This window comes from Hevea brasiliensis, chromosome 5 (genome assembly GCF_030052815.1).
Source record: "Hevea brasiliensis isolate MT/VB/25A 57/8 chromosome 5, ASM3005281v1, whole genome shotgun sequence".
NCBI lineage: Eukaryota > Viridiplantae > Streptophyta > Magnoliopsida > Malpighiales > Euphorbiaceae > Hevea > Hevea brasiliensis.
This window is the reverse complement of record NC_079497.1, coordinates 109,437,299-109,457,554: the sequence shown is the minus strand read 5'-3', so window position 1 is coordinate 109,457,554 and position 20,256 is coordinate 109,437,299. Positions and strand designations below refer to the sequence as shown.

At 34.0% G+C, this 20,256-nt stretch overlaps 1 protein-coding gene across 1 annotated transcript; it reads right to left on the bottom strand.

Moving 5' to 3' along the window:
• Nucleotides 1–10,780: 10,780 nt before the first annotated feature.
• Nucleotides 10,781–14,335, bottom strand: LOC110654576 (uncharacterized). The gene is made up of 2 exons (XM_021810610.2): nucleotides 14,136–14,335; nucleotides 10,781–13,136 (listed from the first exon to the last, which is right to left on the bottom strand). Exon 2 carries the CDS (start codon nucleotides 13,134–13,136, stop codon nucleotides 11,064–11,066), a length of 2,073 nt encoding a protein of 690 aa, XP_021666302.2. The 5' UTR covers nucleotides 14,136–14,335; the 3' UTR covers nucleotides 10,781–11,063.
• Between the last annotated feature and the right edge of the window lie 5,921 nt (nucleotides 14,336–20,256).

Sequence of the window (20,256 nt, the reverse complement as noted above, 5' to 3'; positions counted from 1 at the left end):
TCCTCCAAACTCAGTTTCAGACCAAAGACTTGGGATTGTTAAAGTATTTCTTGGGTATCGAAGTTATGAGAAGTAAGAAGGGTATTTTCTTGTCTCAAAGAAAATATGTCCTCGATCTATTGACAGAGACAGGAAAATTAGGTGCTAAGCCTTGTAGCGCACCAATGACTCCAACTTTACAACTGTTAGCAGGGGATAGTGAGTTGTTTGAAGATCCAGAGAGATACAGGAGATTGGTAGGAAAATTAAACTACCTTACAGTCACTCGTCCTGACATTGCTTATGCCGTTAGTGTGGTAAGTCAGTTTATATCTTCCCCAACTGTTGCTCATTGGGAAGTCTTGGAACAAATCTTGTGTTATCTGAAGGGCGCTCCAGGAAAAGGTTTGCTATATGGTAATCATGGGCATTTGAATGTTGAATGTTTTTCAGATGCCGACTGGGCTGGATCTAAGGTTGACAGGAGGTCAACTACTAGATATTGCATTTTTATTGAAGGAAATTTGGTGTCTTGGAGAAGCAAGAAGCAGAGTGTAGTTTCTCGATCTAGTGCTGAATCCGAATACAGATCCATGGCACAATCAGTATGTGAGGTAATATGGATACTTCAATTACTAGACGAGACAGGTTTTAAGACCTCCCTGTCCACAAAATTGTGGTGTGATAATCAAGCTGCTCTTCATATTGCTTATAATCTGGTGTTTCATGAGCGAACCAAACATATTGAGATTGATTGTCACTTTATTCGTGAAAAGATTCAACAACAGATCATCTCAACAGGACACATTAAAACTGGAGAGCAGTTAGGAGATATTTTCACAAAAGCTCTGAATGGAGCTAGGATTGACTATATTTGTAACAAGTTAGGCATGGTTAACATCTATGCTCCAACTTGAGAGGGAGTGTTATGGAAAGTCAATCATTATGTTATGAAAAGTCAATCACTATATTATTTCTCTATATATTCTGTATTCTGTATTCCTATTTAGGATTTCTTCCTAATTAGTAGAACACAATTATAGGAATCAATTGTATATATAAACCCATGTACAGATTAATTGAAATCAATGAGAATATGAGAATGATATGAGAATGATATGCATTTGGAACTCCATTCCTAAAAGAGCAAAGGCATAAGAGGCCAAGAAAGAAGTATTCAACTTGAGTGAAGAAAAAAGGAGGTGGGGGGTGAAGACAAATTTCCATTCAAAACTTTAGACAAACATTAGACAGCTATATGCCAATATAAGCTTGCAATTTTCCTAAAAGTAGTTTTCCAAGTTCAGAAAAAATTATAGCACCAGACAAACATTCCACTCAAGGATAAACAGAGTCAGCCTCAACTCTGGCAATGCATAGCAGCATTACTCAAACAAAATGAAAACATAGGTGCAATATTAGCTTGAAGCCGGCACTTCTCTTTGAACCAAGTAATGGAATGTAAAAAGAGCATAGTGCCTAATATCAAGCATTCTATCAGACAGGTCAACCAAGCCAATATGGATAACCAAGAATATCCATTATCCAATCATTCAATCTATTCTACCCAAACTCGACTACGTAGGATCAGTTAAATTCAAACCAATACATAATCGTCACTACTCAAGCTTTTTCCCATAAATTTGCCACAATTACTGAAACCCAGAAACTATTGGCCACGTAATGAACTCAGTTCAAATCCTGGGGAAGAGCAGAGACCCTCACATGAGGCCAAACACAAAAGTCAATGGTTGGACAAAGCAAAAAGAAAAACCATAAAGTCCTTATGCTACCAGATTGAGATGGGAAAAAGAAACACCTTGGAACACCAAAATCCTAACACAGAACGGCAAATTCACCGAAATAGTAAAGGATCACATGAAGTTTTGAGGAAAGAGAAAAACAACATTCATTTGAGAAAGAAAGAACAAAAAGAAAAGAGCTCTTTCAAACTCATTAACAAACTAGGCATCTGGGTCATAGGGCTGCCTGCAACTAAAGAATGGTGCCAATTTCCTTAGAGAGTTGTTTCATTAGAGAATTTAACATGATACATGCACATAATTAGCATATATGAGAAACTAGAGTTCACCCACAGCCATGCATTCACAGGAGTGTTTCCATTGACCACAAAGTAGAACATAAATGATGCAGTACAAGAAAAATAAGTTTAGGAATTAATTTAATTTGATTCCTAATTACGTAAATTTAGATTATTGTGGTACATTTCCTATCTTATATACCTTCATATTTTGGAAACATAGGCTTATTATCATTTAGGAATTTCTTTCGCTCCCTAATTTGTACTGGTTTAGAATTTTCTTAGTTTGAGATAACTAATCGTAAAAGGACAAATAGTATTTAGATCTATAAATATAAGTAACCTAGTTATTTTCTTAGGCTTTTTGGTAATGGAATTACAAGCACTTTGATTGAATTTGAATTTTGGACTGCCTAAGAGCCTAGCCAGTCTGTTCCCCATTCTCCTCTCTCTGCCTTCGTTTCTACAGTACCACATAGTCGCTGTTCACAGCTTCAAAACTATCACCAGATCTCATTCTAATGAACTCTAATTCAACCACCTGACTCTAAACTCTCCTTCAAATCTGAAGTTCTGAACCCTACAACTCATCAATTGCTTGCTAGTGATTTGCCCACCATAAAGCATTAGCAAACTGGTGCTTAACCTGGCCTATATAAATAAATCTATGGAGGATGCTTTTCTGATACTCCAAATCCCTCGAGTCTTGATTTCCATTGTCCACCACTGATCCCAGATTAATAACTAAAGCTTTAAATAATGACGTCTAGAATGATCCGCATGTTTTTGCCTCCTAAATTGAATAAAGAATGGGGGAAAATCCATCCCAGGTACCAGTACTATCTGGACAAAAGTCAAGTTTCTAATCCTTAAAATAAATTGCCATTAAAGCATATGATTCAAGAAGTAAAGGAGGTAATTTCCTCTCAAGAAAAGGTAATTTGTCCAGTGACCTTCACACATGTGTATAAACCAAAGGTTTTGATTTTTCTCACTAAGGTCCTTGTATGTGTCTTGATCCTCATCAAATATATACAAAATGAAACAGAGCCCTATTAACATTTTAATGAAATACATTTTATTTCAGAAACCTTACAATACAATTTCCCCATAACTAATATATTATCAGTTGTGTCTACAGATACTGCTTTACAAACTTAAAACTAGCAAGCATCAAGACTTCATTCCTATTGTGTCTCCCCATTTCAATATGACTAGCTAATATCTTAATTTCTGTTCTAATACATCAATTGTTAGCCATGCTAAACTTTGCTATCAAGATCATTCAATTGTGTTTTAGATTTACCTCTTTGTGGAGATTTTCATACTATTTTATTGAGGATCAATTCCACATTAAACAACTTACAATCTTTTAGCAAACTAATCATGTAGAAGCACACATGCAAAACAACAACAACAACAACAACAATAATAATAAGAAGAAGAAGAAGATCAGTTTCTCTAACATTTCAGCATACGCTCAACTCAAACAAAGGTGAATTGAAATTTTAAAGATACAGTGCTATTGAACTACCAGAAGAACTCCAATCCTGCCAAGGTCTAATATCAACATTTCTTAATGCTCAAATCCAATGAACAATCAGATAGCTTAATAGTTCATTTAGGCCATGTCAGTTCAAAGATTTTAGTTTTGCACACTCCAGATGGCAAATGACTTTCACAGCACTGATCAAATGGTGGTACCACCCAGCATGGTAAGAAAGCTGGTATTCATCACAAGAACCTGTGATGAGAATGTTGGAATATCACTTGTGGGAATAAGTCGCACATCAGTAGTGTACAAGAAAATTAAAGGCATATCAGTGTTGGCAAACCACAACCAAAAAGGCTTAGACCATTTTGGTGATTGAGAGCCAAATTTCAAGCCCAATTCAATGTGTAGCTTGCTAATTTGATATTCACACTCTTGGGTGTATAATTCTAAATATGGTATCAGAGCAGGTCAGCGTCTGATTTTGGTTTCCATTTAATTTCTTGATGTTACTGCTGCATTTCAGTTTCAGGTTTCAAGTATCAATCGAATGTCCTAGTTGCCACTTGAGGGGAGTGTTGGAATATCACTTGTGGGGTTGCCACTTGAGGGAAGTGTTTGAATATCACTTGTGAGAACAAGTCTCACATCGATAGTGTACAGGAAAATTAAATGGCATATAAATATTGGCAAATCAAATCAAAAAGGCTTAGGCCATTTTGGTGATGGAGAGCCCAGTTTCAAACCCAATTCAGTGTATAGCTTGCCAGTTTAATATTCACACTGGTCATTAACTCTCAACAGAGAAGAAGAGAAAATAATCATTCTTAGAAGAAGTGAAATGATAAAATATGTTAGAATCTCTTAAGTAGCGTAAATTAGCTGTAAATTAGAATATAATTAGGAATCATTGTATTTATTGGCTATTATTAGTTTCCTATTTAGTCCTAGCCTTTGTATATAAATTAGAATCCTTGTAAATCATTTTTGCATGTGAAAAATATAAAAAAAAATTCTCCAATTTTCCATTTACTACATGGTTTCAGAGCAGTGCCAAAATTTTTTGGTGTTAATAGTGTAGTTTTGGGTAGGTTTTTTGTGGGTCAAAACTTCTACATCATTCTAGGGAGGGACGTGACTGTCACCACCCACTTGAGAAGGACACCAGCCGATCGGCCTATGCCCTAAGTCCTGCCGCCGTCTGGTGAAGCGCGTGAGCTCACGCGCCTCCATAAGTTTTGCTCCATTCCTCACGTGCCGGCACATGCTCCCTTTTCCCAGTGATATATCCAACCGCATCTGTTGCCAATGACCTTCCCTGTCCGGCGCACCTCTGACCAACGTGTTTCCACACCTGGTTTGCACATTTATTTTTTAGATACCTTCCATTGTCCAGTTTTTGCTTTCTGCCTCAGTACCTATTCCTTTAATTAAAAAATGACTGATGGAAAGAAGGAAGTTTCTAAAACAAAGGCTGGATTTTTTTGGTGATAATTCCTCTTTATAAATTAGTCTAGTAAAGTTGGATGGAACTAGTTATTTGGCATGATCTAAATCCTGTCTACTGTTCATTCAGGCTAGAAGATTGCAGAGGTATATCATTGGAGAGAGGAAAAAACCAAAAAACGCTAGTTCTATCTACAACCAGTAGGAGTCGAAGAACTCTCTTGTTATGTCATGGCTCATCAATTCTATGCAACCTCATATAGCTTGTGGGTATTTACTGTTGAACAGTGCAGCTACCATTTGGAGTGCTGTTTCTCAAACTTATTCTCAAGTTTGGAATGATGCACAAGTTTATGAGCTTAGGAATACGGTTCATAGAATGAAACAAGGTGAGTTGACTGTTGCTCAGTATTATGCGAAACTGAGCGGTCTATGGTAAGAGTTGGATTTCTATCAGGACTTTCAGGCTTCATGTCCGGCTGAAGCAGTTAAGTTCCAAAAATTGGTTGAGAAGGAGCACATATATGATTTTCTTGCTGGGCTAAATATGGAGAATGATCAGATTCAGATCCAAGTGCTTGGTAAGGATCCTTTGCCCACCTTAAGGCAGACATACTCTTGTGTTCAGCAGGAGGAGAGAAGAAGAGAGTGTCATGATCAATTCTACAGCTGTTGATAAGGCCGGGCTGACTGCTAACTCTTTACGAGAACAGTCACATGGTTCATCAGATAAGGATCACTTACATCGTGACTACTGTGGGAAATCCCACCACACCAAAGAACACTGTTGGAAGCTGCATTGCTGCCCAACTAAAGGGCATGGTGGAAAAATGATGAGCTCTGCTAGACCACAAGCAAATATATATGAGGTTGTAAGTGTTTCTGAAGATACTGCTATCACTGGGATGTTTTCCAATGAAGAGATACAGACTTTGAGGCGATTTCTATCATAGCTTGAATCGCAATCCACTACAGTTGCCTCTTCTAACTTTGTCAACTCAGGTAATGTTTTTCTTGCCAATCATAATAATTCATTTTGGGTTATAAATTCTAGAGCAAACAAGCATATGACAAGCTCTTCAAATAAATTCATATCCTATTCTCCATGTCCAGAGAAAAAAAAAGTCCACACTGTGAATTGATCCTTATCTAATGTTTCTAAATTCACTCCTACTATAATTCTTAGTTCTGTTTTATATTTGTCTAGCTTTCCTATTAACCTTCTGTCTGTCAGTTCTATCACAAAAGCTCTCAACTGCAAATCTAAATTTTTTCCTACTCACTGTGTATTTTAAGAGTTGATAACAGAAAGAACGATTGGCAATGGTAGACCGCAATATGAGCTATATTTATTGAATGATTGTGTTGATCAGGCCATGTTGGGACAGTCTAAGAGTGCTGAGGAAGAAATTATCCAATGACATAAGAGATTTGGACATCCTTCATTTAATGTTTTAGAGAAACTTTATCCTCTTTTGTTTAAACAATGTAAAACTGAATTGCTAGTATGTGATGCTTGTGAGTTTGCCAAACATACTAGACAATCTTATCCAGCAATAAATAATAAGGCTTTAATTTCTTTTATGACTATCCATTTTTATGTGTGAGGGCCTACTCAAACTGTGTTTTTATCAAGTTATAAATAGTTTATGACCTTTATTGATTGTTGCAGTAGATTAACTTGAGTATATCTGATGAAAGAGAAAAATAAAGTATTTTTATATTTTCAGCAGTATCACAAAATGATTAGCACCTAGTTTGATGCTCATGTTAAAATACTGAGAACTGATAATGGCACAGAATATATGAATGGAGTTTTTCAGGAGTATTTGAAGTCACATGAAATTTTGCATCAGACTAATTGTGTTAACACTAGTGCTTAAAATGAGGTGCCTGAAAAAAAAAAAAAAAAAAAAAGAAAGACATTTACTTGAGGTTGCTAGGTCTCTTATGTTTATAATGAATATTCTCAAACCTTACTAGAGGGATGTTATTCTTTCTCCTGCATATCTTATTAACAGGATGACACTTCGGACTTTGGAGTTTAAGAGTCCTTTAAAGGTTTTAGGGTAAAAATTCATATATTGTTCCTCCACAAGTCTTTGGCTGTGTTTGCTTTGTTTATCAACCTAATAGGGGGAAGCCAGAACCTTGAGCCCTCAAGTGTGTCTTTATTGGTTATTCCAATACTCATAAGGGGTATAAGTGTTACCACCCTCCCTTGTTACTTTGTTCCTTGTAGATTTGCTTTTGACCACTGCAATGAAGTAGCACTATAAGCACAAGGTCTTAAAAATAAAATAATGCATCTCTCAGCTTGTTACTTTGATTATTTATTTATTTATTGGAAAGAACAGATCTTTGTTTGTAACTTGCTATCTAAAACATAAAAGCCAATATAAAAATTCAACTGAGGATTGCTCTTTAAATATGTTTGGGCTTGATGAGGAAAATCAAGCTCATAAAATTCCCTCATCGCAAAAACATCTATGTGCAAACATTTCTCCTTGATCTTTTACATAAATCCCCCTGTTTGAGGTGAAGAAGTAAATGTTCTAGAGTTCAAGACAAACAACAGAAACTGAGAGTGAACATCTGAATGGAGACAACCTGTGATCTAGAGATGGCAAAATCAATCTAATGAGCCCCACCTTTTTACAGCAGTTAACTTTTTACTTCCAATAGCATTTCATCAAGAGAATCTTTCAATAATTACTGTTAATGATGCGAGGCTTCGACAGCAAGAAAGAAGCAAAAGAAGCCAAAACAGGGCATTACAGCAGAAGCAGCAGTTTGACACAGAATAGTGCATGCCCTGGGCATGTGATTTTTTGCCAACTGTGTAAAGCTACGTTTTTTGGGTTAATTTTGAAATCCAGTTGTTCTAAAGTTTGGACTATGGAAATAGTTTTTTTTTTTTTTTTTGACAGACAATTATGGAAATAGTTTAGAGTTAATTTAAGAAGCTTTCCTACTCTATTTAGGATTTATTTGTTTACCTACTTTAAATAGGATTAGTTTATTCCTATTTTATTTAGTATTTTTAATGTATTTAGGTTTATCTAAAGTTTCCATTTAGTAGTTATCTATTCCTGTTCTATTTTAGGGATTTATAACTCTATATATACACAGATTTTATGTATTTTTAGTAAAGTTTGATTAATAAAATTCCAGCAGAGATTTCTCTCAGTTTCACTGTGTGTATGTGTTACTTTTGTGAGTGTTAAGATTTAAGAATTAGAAGAAGACAAACACCTCGTTTGGCATGCTGGAATTCAAAATGCAGAACTCATTTGTAAATAAATTCCAGGTAGAATTCATTTGCAAATGAATTTTCATGTTTGATATGTTGAAGCTTAAAACATATATTTGAATTGAATTCCAAAAAATCATGTTTGGAATAAATGTAGAATTGAAAATTCATTTACATTTATTTCCTAAAATAACTTTGACACACTAATCTTATAAAATAAATAATAAATTCATAATTACATTTATTTTATTTAACATAATAATCTTATATTTGTCTTTTTTTTCTTTAACTTGCCTTCTTTGTTTGATACTATAAGAATTTTCTTCCTACATGTTATTTATAATTTTAGTTGTGGGATTGAGATTTTGAAAATTTTTGCCAACATTATCAATTGCCTATTTATGTTTGGTGTTGTATTGATTCTTTCTCACCTATCCACACTGCAAGGTTTGGACCATGTGCCATCATATTCCATAGGAAATCTTGTCATTTAACTATAAAATAATTTTTAAGTTAAAATTCAGTTATATATATAAAATCACGAGACTATCTGAAACATGATTACTTAGCAAATCTCAATAATGAGAGAGAGAGAGAGAGAGAGAGAGAGAGAGGAGTAACGATGATATGAAGATTGGGGTAAAAAAATAGATTTAAGTATGGATAGTTTTGTCATAATTTTTGTGGTAAATTTGTGGAATTCATTTGGAAATTCCACCTATTTTGATGGAATTTAGGATAATTATGTTCAATTCTGTAGAATTCAAATCATAGAATTGAAATCCATACTTTTTTTATTTCCAAACATAAAATTTTTGGATTTGGAAATGAATTTCACAAAATTTTGTAGAATTCATTCATTCCAAACACAATGAAAGAAAGAAAGGAAAGAAGAGAAGAGAAGGAAATAACCCAAAGGGCTACATCATTTTTCTCATTACTCAATAAAATAAAAGTTCACATATTTATATATGATAATCTCTTATAACTACTCCTTAGAAATATAAAACCTACCTATCTAGGAATATAAATCCTACTATAATTACTCTACTAATTAGGAAACAGATCATATCTATTTAGCAATATAAATCCTATACTAAATAGGACTATAACTAAATACAAATATTAACTTTCCATAACAATCCCCTTTAAAATGGAGCATGGAATCTCATCAATTCCAACAACGAGCTTCACGCTGCGTCAGTTAAGTTGCTGAATAAGAATCTGGTGACTTTCGATCCAGTAACATGATATTTTCCAACATCCCACAATTGAGTCTCCTAGTACACTAGTGAATTTTGAAAAGGCTGGGATTCTACCAGATTTGAACTAGCCTAAGCTTAAATTTAAGCAATCTCTTCCGTGCAATTCTATTATATGTGTGAACAGATTAATTCCTTACCGCCCCCCAACTCCCTCTCTTCTTCTCCCCCAACACATGCACATACTCCCCTATCCCTCTCTCTCTCTCTCTCTCTCTCTCTCACACACACACACACACACACACACACACACACACAAGCCACACGCAATATTGCAGCACAGAAATTTTACATGATCATTTACTCCTGTAGATCCTTGTTTATTGTTAAATGAGCAGACACTTAATGATCTCCATTAATTAGCAGGTCAGAACATAAGTAACAGCATAACACTACATGACTTTGAGAATAAATATTAAGATAAATTTCCTCCCTTTGCACTTCACAAAGTAGAAAAAAAAAATACAATACTTTCTCTGAAGTAGGACAGGTTGAAAAATCTTCCTAATAAAGCCCCCGTGGGGGGAAAATCTCAAGTAAATGCAGTATTTTATGACTTAGATGAAAAGAAGAAAGGAGTTTCAGGTTAGGAAGTTAAATTGGAGCTCATTACAGTGAAAAAATGAAGAATTTGGTGCCTGTTTTCAAGCTTTGAACTGTCACTCAGATTTCAATAACAGGCAGCCTTTGAATTTGAAAGAAAGAAAATAATTGAATAGGAAGAAGGAGACAGGAAAAAGGGGGGAAGCACAAGGCAAAAGTGCATTCCAAATACTGAAAATTAACTCATACTGCAATATTGCATCAATCAAAAACCAAAGAAAATAACCACGTAGATAAATGTTTAAACAAACCTACAGGCAATTCCTCATACTAATATCCTATTAGGATTAGTAATGCCAAATAAGGAAAATACTAAACCAATACTACCAATGAAGCAACTAGCTTTCTAAATAAGGAAATTCCTAAATAATAAATCCTATACTTCTTAAATAGGAAGCTACATAATATTCCTGAATAGGAAAAAAAATTTAAAAAAAAATCTGAATTTCATAATTACTAATTAAATCAAAATATGTTATATTTTTTTTCCTTATCTGCATCATTCTCAATACTTGCCACAATATGAACCAATCTAGAAGCATATTAGACAAAGCTTGTTGAAGTTTAACCAAAAACATAATATTGTCTGCAGGAAGAAGTTTTGTGAACTGAAAATGGGATTAAATTACAGCTGAAGGATTAAGATCCATTATAGCATTAGAAAAAACACCAAATGAAGGCTCATTATTTCAGGAAAAAGAAAATTGCTAAATTCGACTTCATTTCAAAACACGTACAACTGCATCATCCAAGTTCAGAACCAACCTTCTAAATACAATAATATGGATCCTAAAAGTTCAATAAAATACCTTGGTAAAGAGAAACATATTCTGCTGCATGTTACCTGTTCAAAGTTTCTCCTCAAATTATCCACTAGATATATTGCATATGAACTCCAACAAGAGTAGGGATTGAAGCACGAAAAGTCCAAACATGCTGAGGTTCTAAGATGGCTAAGCCAACTACAAAAACTTTCAAGGATTATCCTTAGCCCAATTCTTCCCATCCACTACTACTTCTGATATATTTGTCAACTATACCAAATTCCCTATTCTGATCAACTCGTCTGGCATAGTTCTCAATGGATATAGGACCCTTCTTCAACCTCCTATAGTAAATGACCTCCCACGGCCACAAGCGAGCAGAACCAAAATAAGCATCAGCAGGTAAATGCCTTTCATTTTCATCTTGGATATCAACACCATAATAATGCTTTAGAACCATGCACAACTCTCCTGAAGAAAGATTTGTCAAATGACCAGAGAATGAACTGACAGGAGGTTCTAAATCTAGATTCTTAACTGGAACAGGCACATGCTCTGTCATCACTTCATCAGAATTTGGACAGTGCATTTCTACAAGTCCTTTTGGAGATAAACTCCGATCATCAATTGTGCCCTTTTCTGCTGCTGAAGTGCTTGGATTTGTTACTTCATACATTGACTCAGAAGCCATTTGGTGGCCTTCATTATCCCTCTCCAAAGGCTGGTCTTTCTCCATTTCAATTTCCGGTTTAGAATGAGGCATTGCATTTTCATTGTTCACTGTTACCATTCTATTTTCATGTTTTGCATTCTCCGAGCCACTATCACATGCTATGGGTTGCCCTTGCTCAATCAAAATCGCCTTGGATTCTGGAGTTGTAGCATTATCTGAAGAACCTCTCAGATTAAACTGAGCCTTATTTGAAGAAGATGGTAAGGGTTGACCAAGTGAAACAGACAAAGATGTATGGGAGCTTGACCTTGCCCTCAACTTGGAGCTTTTGGATCTAGAATATTGTGATGTTGAAATAGACCTAGATTCAGACAACAGTGAATCTGCTCTAACTGATCTTGATCTAGATTCGGAACAAGACCTGTTCACATGCTCAGAGGATTGAGATCTTGAGTGAGATTGGGACGCAGTGTAATCAGAACGAGGAGGAGACAAAAATGACCTTCTTGCTTTCTTTGCACTGTGTCTTTTTGGAGATCTAGTTTCCTTCCTACTTCTCTTATTTCCATCATAGTGCTTTTTCCGACACTTATCAGTTTCCTTTCCCACAGGGGAGCTTCCACCACTTAAAATTTGATGCTTTCCTAAGTCATATGATTTCAAATCATTCTTGAGTTGCTTTCTTGGTACTGCATCCCTACTTGACCTCAGCCTTTCCCGTGAACTGGATCCAAATTTCCCCAGCTCACTTTCACCTCTACCTCTCCTATTAACATCATCATCATGCCTATGATCGAACCTGCTGTACTTTCTCAATGAATTATTTGCCTGGGGACAATTGCGCATCTTGTGACCAGGACATCCACATCTGTAGCAAGTTACCCGGACTTTTGCATCAACAGGTTGCTTCAACTTCACTTCATCAATGTGATCTCTACCTATATCCTTTGAAGGGCTTCGTAGATCAGGAGAACCACCAGGATAGGCTACCTGATGGATTTCATCATCATATTTCCCATCATAACCTTGGTAAGGTTCATACCTATCAAATTCTGTATCATTTTTTCCCCCATTTTCATTTGATTGATCATTGAATTGCTCACCCCATCTATCATTGTCCACTGGGTCAGGTTCAAACCCACCACCTTCATCCAAAAAGTCTTCCCTATAACCATGGAACTCTTCCCCCAACTTATTTTTGGTGTCATCCTCATGGTAAGTCACCTCTTCATCATGCATGTCGCTTGAACCGTGCCTTTTGCTGATAGCATTTGATAGCTTAATACCCATCTTGTAATCCTGATCATTTGAAGCCAACTTTCCTTTTAAAAAATCTCCTCTCACAGAATCCCTGCCATTCTGTCGCTCATAGGATCTAGCAGTCCTTGATAATCTCTTAAATGGTCTAGGCTGTTTATTTGACCATGTAAGAGTTAATGGCTCACCACAAATGTTCCTCTTCTGTAGTGCTCTCAAAGCTTGCTCAGCATTTGGAGGGAAATCATATACTACAAATCCATACCCATCTTTAAATCGTATGCTGCATCGTCCATACCTTTGGAAGACTCGCTCAAGTTCATCTCTACGAGTACGTGATGATAGATTACCAATATACAATGACATCTGCAGCCAAAATAAATTCTTTTTTAGTAAATAAGATATGTATTAATATTATCCAAACGAAGGAGAATTCACTATCATAAATATAAATAATAATACTTTGATGTGTATAGACATAGCTAATCATAACACGCTTGTGTTTAAAGCACAAAAGTATAAAAATTTAGCTAGTTGCAAACTACAAATTCCTCCAAATGGATTATCCATGTCAAATAGTTCTCATGCTTTTATAACAGCATCCAAACATCAATCAAAATACAAAGTTTCACACAATCGACCAACAACTACAATAGATCTACGATTCTTCATATCTTCCCTTCATTGCAGGGAAAACACAATACGAAAATCTGCCATTTAAATCCAGCATCTGAAAAGCCCAAAAACACAGTAAGTTCATATGTTTCCATTATAAGACAAGTGCCAAATTGTATGCAGGAAAATAAGTCCACTAGTCCAGCAGAGCTACAACGTGAAGACAGGGTATGATCATTTTATTTTCTCAAGGCCAAAAAAGCTTTTCACATGGCATATATGAGCCCAACTCTTTATGTTATTTTCCTTTTCCAAAAAACATGAACCGGATTTTGAACTTCTAACCTATCAAATAAAAACAGACATTTTTCTCAGCCCTTGCGCCAAAAAGACAAAGACCCTTAGCTAAAATATCTTCAATCAAGTTTAAGACATACTGATGGTCATAGGCTAATCAATTCCAGCAACAACTGCTTTACTTTAAATCGACATAAGCACTTTAATTAATCGAAATGGCGCACAATACCTAGCTTCGAATGACAGTTTTTGGAAGCTAAGATAAAAGTTTGAGAAACAAATCGAAACTTCATAAAAAAAAAAAAAGTACAGCCAACAACGGAAACAAACAACATCAGAGAAAAAGAGCTGAAGACCAAGATAACAGTCAGGAATTTTATCGAACACCCGATACGCATTATATATATATACATAAATAAATCGCCCAAGTAGAAGAGGAAAATCAGTAAATACCAGGAGATAGGATCGCTGTGCTTGGACTCTCCTTTCTCTCTATCTTTCTCGTCGAATCGGCCGCTGGCTGGGTCTAGAATCTAGATTACCTGCTTGCAGTGTTGGGTTATTTGCTTTAAGCGGCTGGTCTCCCCCTCTCCTTTTAATTTATGTTTAGTATACGTGGCAGATGTTCACCGGCCTGATCCGCAGCTTTCATGGGACCCTTCCCTTGGGAAATTTTTTTTCTTGGAAACTCACAGATTCTTTTTACATTACATATCTTTAAACTTTTTTTTTTTAGATGTCTTGCCACTTAAAAAAACAAAAAAAAGTTAAATTGATATATATATATATTAACATTATTAAAATAAAAAATTATCGTTAATCTCTATATTTAAAAAAAATAATTATTTAATTTTTATATTTTATAAAATATATTATTAAATTTTATATTTTGTTAGAATTAAATTATTTAATTTTTTATTAATTAATATTAATTAAATTATTATTTAATCCTATATTTTATGAAAATTAATTAGTTTATTTTTATATTTTGAGAAATATAATTATTTAATTTATTTATTTTAGTAAAATTAATTAGTGGATTCTTATATTTTAAAAATATATTTTTTTAATAAAAATTAAAATTTGTTATGTGAAGATTAAATTTGAATTATATTTTTTAAAATTATTTAAGTATTTTCATTCAATTTCTTAAATATTATTTTTGTAATTTTACTATTTAAAAATAATTTTATTTAATTATTTAGAAATATAAAGGAACTAATTAACTTTTTTGCTCAAACAGCTTATATTATTTTGTCAAAAATGAAAATAAAAAGAAAATAAGGGGAGAATGATGTAAGTATAGAGGGAAAAAAATATGGGGGAGAAAGAAATAAAAAAGTATAAGAAAGAATTAAAGGGGAGAGAATTAGAGTAGCTTATATATAAAAAATAATTATAAAACTATATAGTTAAAGGAATCAAATTATAGGGATTAACCAATATGTTTTTTAAAATACATGATTAACTAATTAGTTTTACTAAAATAGAATAACTAAATAATAGTTTAACTGGTATTGATTAATGAAAAAATTAATGGATGGACTAAACAGTTTAACAGAAATAAAATATAAGGATTAAATATTATTTTTTTTATTTTTTTTATTTTGATAAATAAATTTAAAGTAAATCACAATTTAATCTCTAAAATTTGATAAATTAATCTTGTATTTTTAAAATCTATGTATTTAGTTATTTAGATTTCAAGATGTCCTTTACTATATTTTTTATATTTTATTTGAAACAATTTAGTTCAACAAAACCTATAAATTAATTTTTATAAATTATAATTATTAAAAATATGAATTAATTATTTTAAAGTACTTAAAAATTTTGATTAATTACAATCATCCATATATTTTGTAAAATGAATCCTGAATATTATATTTATTTATAATTTAGCCCTTATATTTTGATAATTACTAAACTTGTAAGGATTAATTTGTAAATAGTTATAATTATTAAAGTTTAATTAATTACTCTAAGATCCTTATATTTTTCTCAATTACAAATTCATCCTTATACTAAAACAATATAACATAAAACATAAATACAATTTAATAGTTAAATTTGTAAAATTTCACTCTATTAATTAATAGTTAATTTTGTAATTTGTAGTTATTTTATGTTAAAAATTTTAACATGCATTATAAATTTTAAATTTTAAGAATTATAAAGTGATAACTGAAATTTTTAAAAAATGTAGGGGAATTAAAGATAATATTAGCTTACTTTTAGTTCATAATATATATATATATATATATATATATATATATATATATATATATATATATATATATATATATATATAATTAATGTTTAATTGGTTTTGATTTGATACAGGTTTAGTATAATTTTGGTATGATTTTGATTTGGTTGTTTATGAAGAACTAAAATTGAATTAAAAATAGTAAAATAAATTTGATTCGATGTGATTTTGATTGGTTCAATACAGTTTTTCAATTCAATTTTAGATTTTTCAAGAATCATGCACACACTTAATTGATAGGGCCAATTTATGGTGATATAATACGAATAAAAATCTAATCTAAATCGAATGGGGTTTGAGTTTTTAAACTCGAACTAGAATTAGACATCAGCTGTTTGGACAGATCATGAGGTATTCAGTTAAGACACTAGGTGTTTAGACAAATAACAAAGTGTTCAGATGAAGTGATTTCAAAAAAAGAGATTTGATGCAGTCAAAATAGATATATGATTGAGTAAGGAAAGAGTGATCAGAAAAGAGATAGGCGCAGGATGAAAGCATGTCCTATGTTATAGTCGAGAATATAAGACATGTTAGTTGACACCTTCGTAAAAAGTGGAATGAGCTGTCATAAAATCCCGATTAATATGAAAAAAGGTACTATTCTTTATTCTATAAATAGGGGCCACAATAATATTCAAGGTATGCAATTTTCTTATTCTTTACTAGTTAATACTTGCACTCCCTTAGCATTTACTAACTTGAGCATCGGAGTGGCCTTGATTAGGCCACTGACCTCACATTTTCTTTTGATTTCAAGTTTAACCATATTCAGTTATGGCTCAAGAATCTCAGGCAACATCAATGGCACCATCTATGGGAATCGCCATTTGTTTTTGGCTAATTCTTTGTCTTCCATCATTCTCATTTTTTGTTGCTTGTCTTCTTGGGTTTGGTCATTTTTGTTAAATAGTTTTTCCATTTATAATGGCTGAGACAGGCATGCATTCAGGGAAAGCAGGTTCAGAGGCCATTGCTGACAATACGAGAGCTTAGACTCAGAGTGGAGAAGCCCCACTAGTGATCCATAATCAAAAAGTTTCGGTGGGAGGAAGCACAGATTTTTCTCAAGATTTTATGTTCTTGAAAATTAAAGAGATGGAGACAATGTTAACACTTTTAAGAAAGGAATATGAGCAATCTAATAAGGGAAGTGCACCAATGATGCCAGCACCACCACCTCTTCCTCTACCCCCACCAGTAGTGCTTCCCATACTTCCTGGGAAGCATCCCAAAGAAGATAGGTCTGGAGGTAATAAGGGCAAGTCAAAATGGGAGTATACTCGAGAGGAGGAATCTGATAGCGAGGATACTACATTGAGTCACAAGATTGCCTATGCAATAAAAAAATATCAAAAACATCCTAATGATGATGATTTTGTCATGGGTGATAGATCTCCTCTTTGTGAGGCAATACTAACTGGAATTTTTTCGCCAAAATTTAAATTGTCAATTTTAGACAAATGTGGTGCCACCAGTGACCTTTAAAGTCACCTCGCTAATTTTCGTACCTCTATGCTATTATAAAACGTAACAGTTATATTTTGTACAGGGTTTTTCCAACACTCTAACAGAACTTGCCCAAAAATGGTATCAATGACTCCCAGTTGAAAGCTTTGATCAACTAGCAAGTTCATTCTGAGACAAGTTTGTTAGCAGTATTTCGCTAAGAAAGCTATCTTCCAACCTCAAGAAGGTTCGACAGATGGAGAGGGAATCCCTTCGCAATTATATCTCCAAATTTAACACTGATGCCATTCAAATCGAGAATCTCAATCATGAAATAACATGCAAAGTGATAAAAAAAAAAGGGCTGGAAATGTGAAATTTGTTGATTCCTTGATTAAAAATCCAACATGGGATTATCAACAGTTAATGGAATGAGCTTAGAAATATATTAAGCTTAATGACTAGATAATGACTTTGCGAGAAGAAAGGCGATCTTCACAGAATAATGACAAAAAGTTTGAGAAGAGGAGTGGTGATAAATGATCTTATAATCGGGATCGTGATTCTGAACAGGAAAGGCGTGCTACCGCACTTACACACCTTTTAATGAGTCTAGGGCAAGGGTACTCATGTGGATCCAGAAAATAGGTCAGGATATTAAGTGGCCAGGCAAGCTTAAGCTTGAGAGTGCTAAATGAAGAGATCGGTCTAAGTATTATCGCTTCCATGATGATCATGGTCATACCACTGGTGAGTGTAGGTAGCTCAATGATGAGATCGAATGGTTGCTTAGAGATAGTAGTTTAAAAAAGTTTACTAGAGATGATCACTCATGAAGTAGGTGAAACGAGGGTTCAATAAATAAGGAGTCAAACAAGGTTAATAAGGAAGAACCTGTGGGCGTTATTAATGTCATTGTGAGAGGAGCAGATGATTGCAAGTATCGAAGAAAGAGACTAGTGGATAATAGTGAGAGATTAAAAGTCTGTTCAATGGAAAAAGAAACTTTATGCTTGGATCTGATCACTTTCAGCACAGAGGACTACAAGCAAGTAAAACGTCCCCATTCTGACCCTTTGGTGGCAAACATTTTGTTAAACAGGTACACCACGAGGAGAACTCTAGTAGATACTGACAGTTTGATCAATCTAATCACTCTTGAAGTATATGAAAAGCTCAAATTGCAAAGGAAGGATCTCACTAAGGTAGCTTATCCTTTGGTCAGATTAGGAGATGAAACAGTCTTCGTGGCAGGAGTGGTTAACCTCACTATGGGGTTAAGTGATGGTACCTTTCGAAGGAACATTTATGCTAAGTTTTTAGTTATTGACATTCCTTTATCTTATAATGTAATATTGGAGAGGCCTATTTTAAATAGTAATGGGATCTTGATTAACATGAATTGTCTTTGAATGAAGTTGCCTACAATAGGGGGAGTTACTATAGTTCGAGGAAGTCAACAGTCAGCTCAGGAGTCTTGCAGGTAATTTGCTAAAGTGGCTACTAGGACTACTTTTCCTATTGATCTCCTAGAAAAGTCAGAGTCCCATATCTCACCAAAACCAGTTAATGAAGTTAAGGATGTACAGTAATTCCTAAGAAAGCACATAAAGCTTAAAATCGCTCTCAAGGAACTGGATAGGGAGGCAGTTATTAAAATCTTAAGAAAGGGTGTTGATACTTTTGCTTGGAGTCCAGAACAAGTGAGAGGAATCGATCCCTCTGGGATAATGCATAGTTTGAATGTAGATCTAACCTTTAAGTCAGTTTAGCAAAAGATAAGGCGGATCGCTCTAGATAGACAGCAAGTAGTTATGATAGAGGTAAACAAGTTGTAAAAGGCTAATTTGATTAGGGAATTAAGTATCCTACCTGAGTAGAGAATGTGGTGTTGGTTAAAAAGGCTAATGGCAAATGGCAAATGTGCATTAATTTTACCGACCTTAATCGAACTTACCTAAAAGACCATTATCCTCTACCCATAATAGATTGGTTAGTGGCTTCGACTGCAGGACATGTTGTTTGTTCGTTAGTTAATGCCATTTCAGGATATTATCAAATTAAGATGGATCCAAAAGATGAAGACTGCCTTCATCACTGATTCAGAGGTATATTGCTATAAGGTCATGCCATTTGGTTTAAAGAATGTAGAAGCCACCTACCAGCATTTGGTGAACAAAATGTTTGAAGGATTGATCAGAAAGACGGTGGAAGTGTATGTCAATGATATGATTATTAAGAGCAGGAAAATGAAGGATCATCCAAGAGACATCGCAGATGCTTTTAACATTTTGGACATAGTACGCATGACTTTAAATCTGAAAAATTATACATTTGGAGTTAAAGCAGGAAAATTTTTAGGCTATATGGTATTAGAAAGGGGGATCAAAGCAAAACCAGAGAAAATTAAAGTAATCATAGACATGAAGTCGCCTCGAAACATCAAGGAAATTCAGAAGTTGAATGATTGTATAACAGCTTTAGGTCGATTTATGTCTTGTTCAGCTCAGAAATGTTTGCCTTTTTATCAAGCTCTGAAAGCATGAAGCTATTTTAAATAGGGAGATGATTGTCAGGTAGCTTTTGATGAGTTAAAAGATTTTCTCACTAACCCAACCCTTCTTGACTCACCCAAGCCAGGCAAAAACTTGTTTTTGTATCTTGCAGTTACTCAAGAAATAGTCTATTCAGTTTTAGTTCAAAAGGAAGATGGTGAGTAGAGACCAATCTATTACACCAATTAGGTGTTAAAAGTGGCCTAGGAGCTTAACTATCCAATATTGGAAAAGCTTGCTTTCGCAGTATTATCGAAAACAACCAAGTTAAGACTATACTTCGAGTCACATACTATTAATG

Coding starts and splice junctions, on each gene's coding strand:
- LOC110654576 (XM_021810610.2), bottom strand. CDS start 13,136: ATGTCATTGTATATTGGTAATCTATCATCACGTACTCGTAGAGATGAA.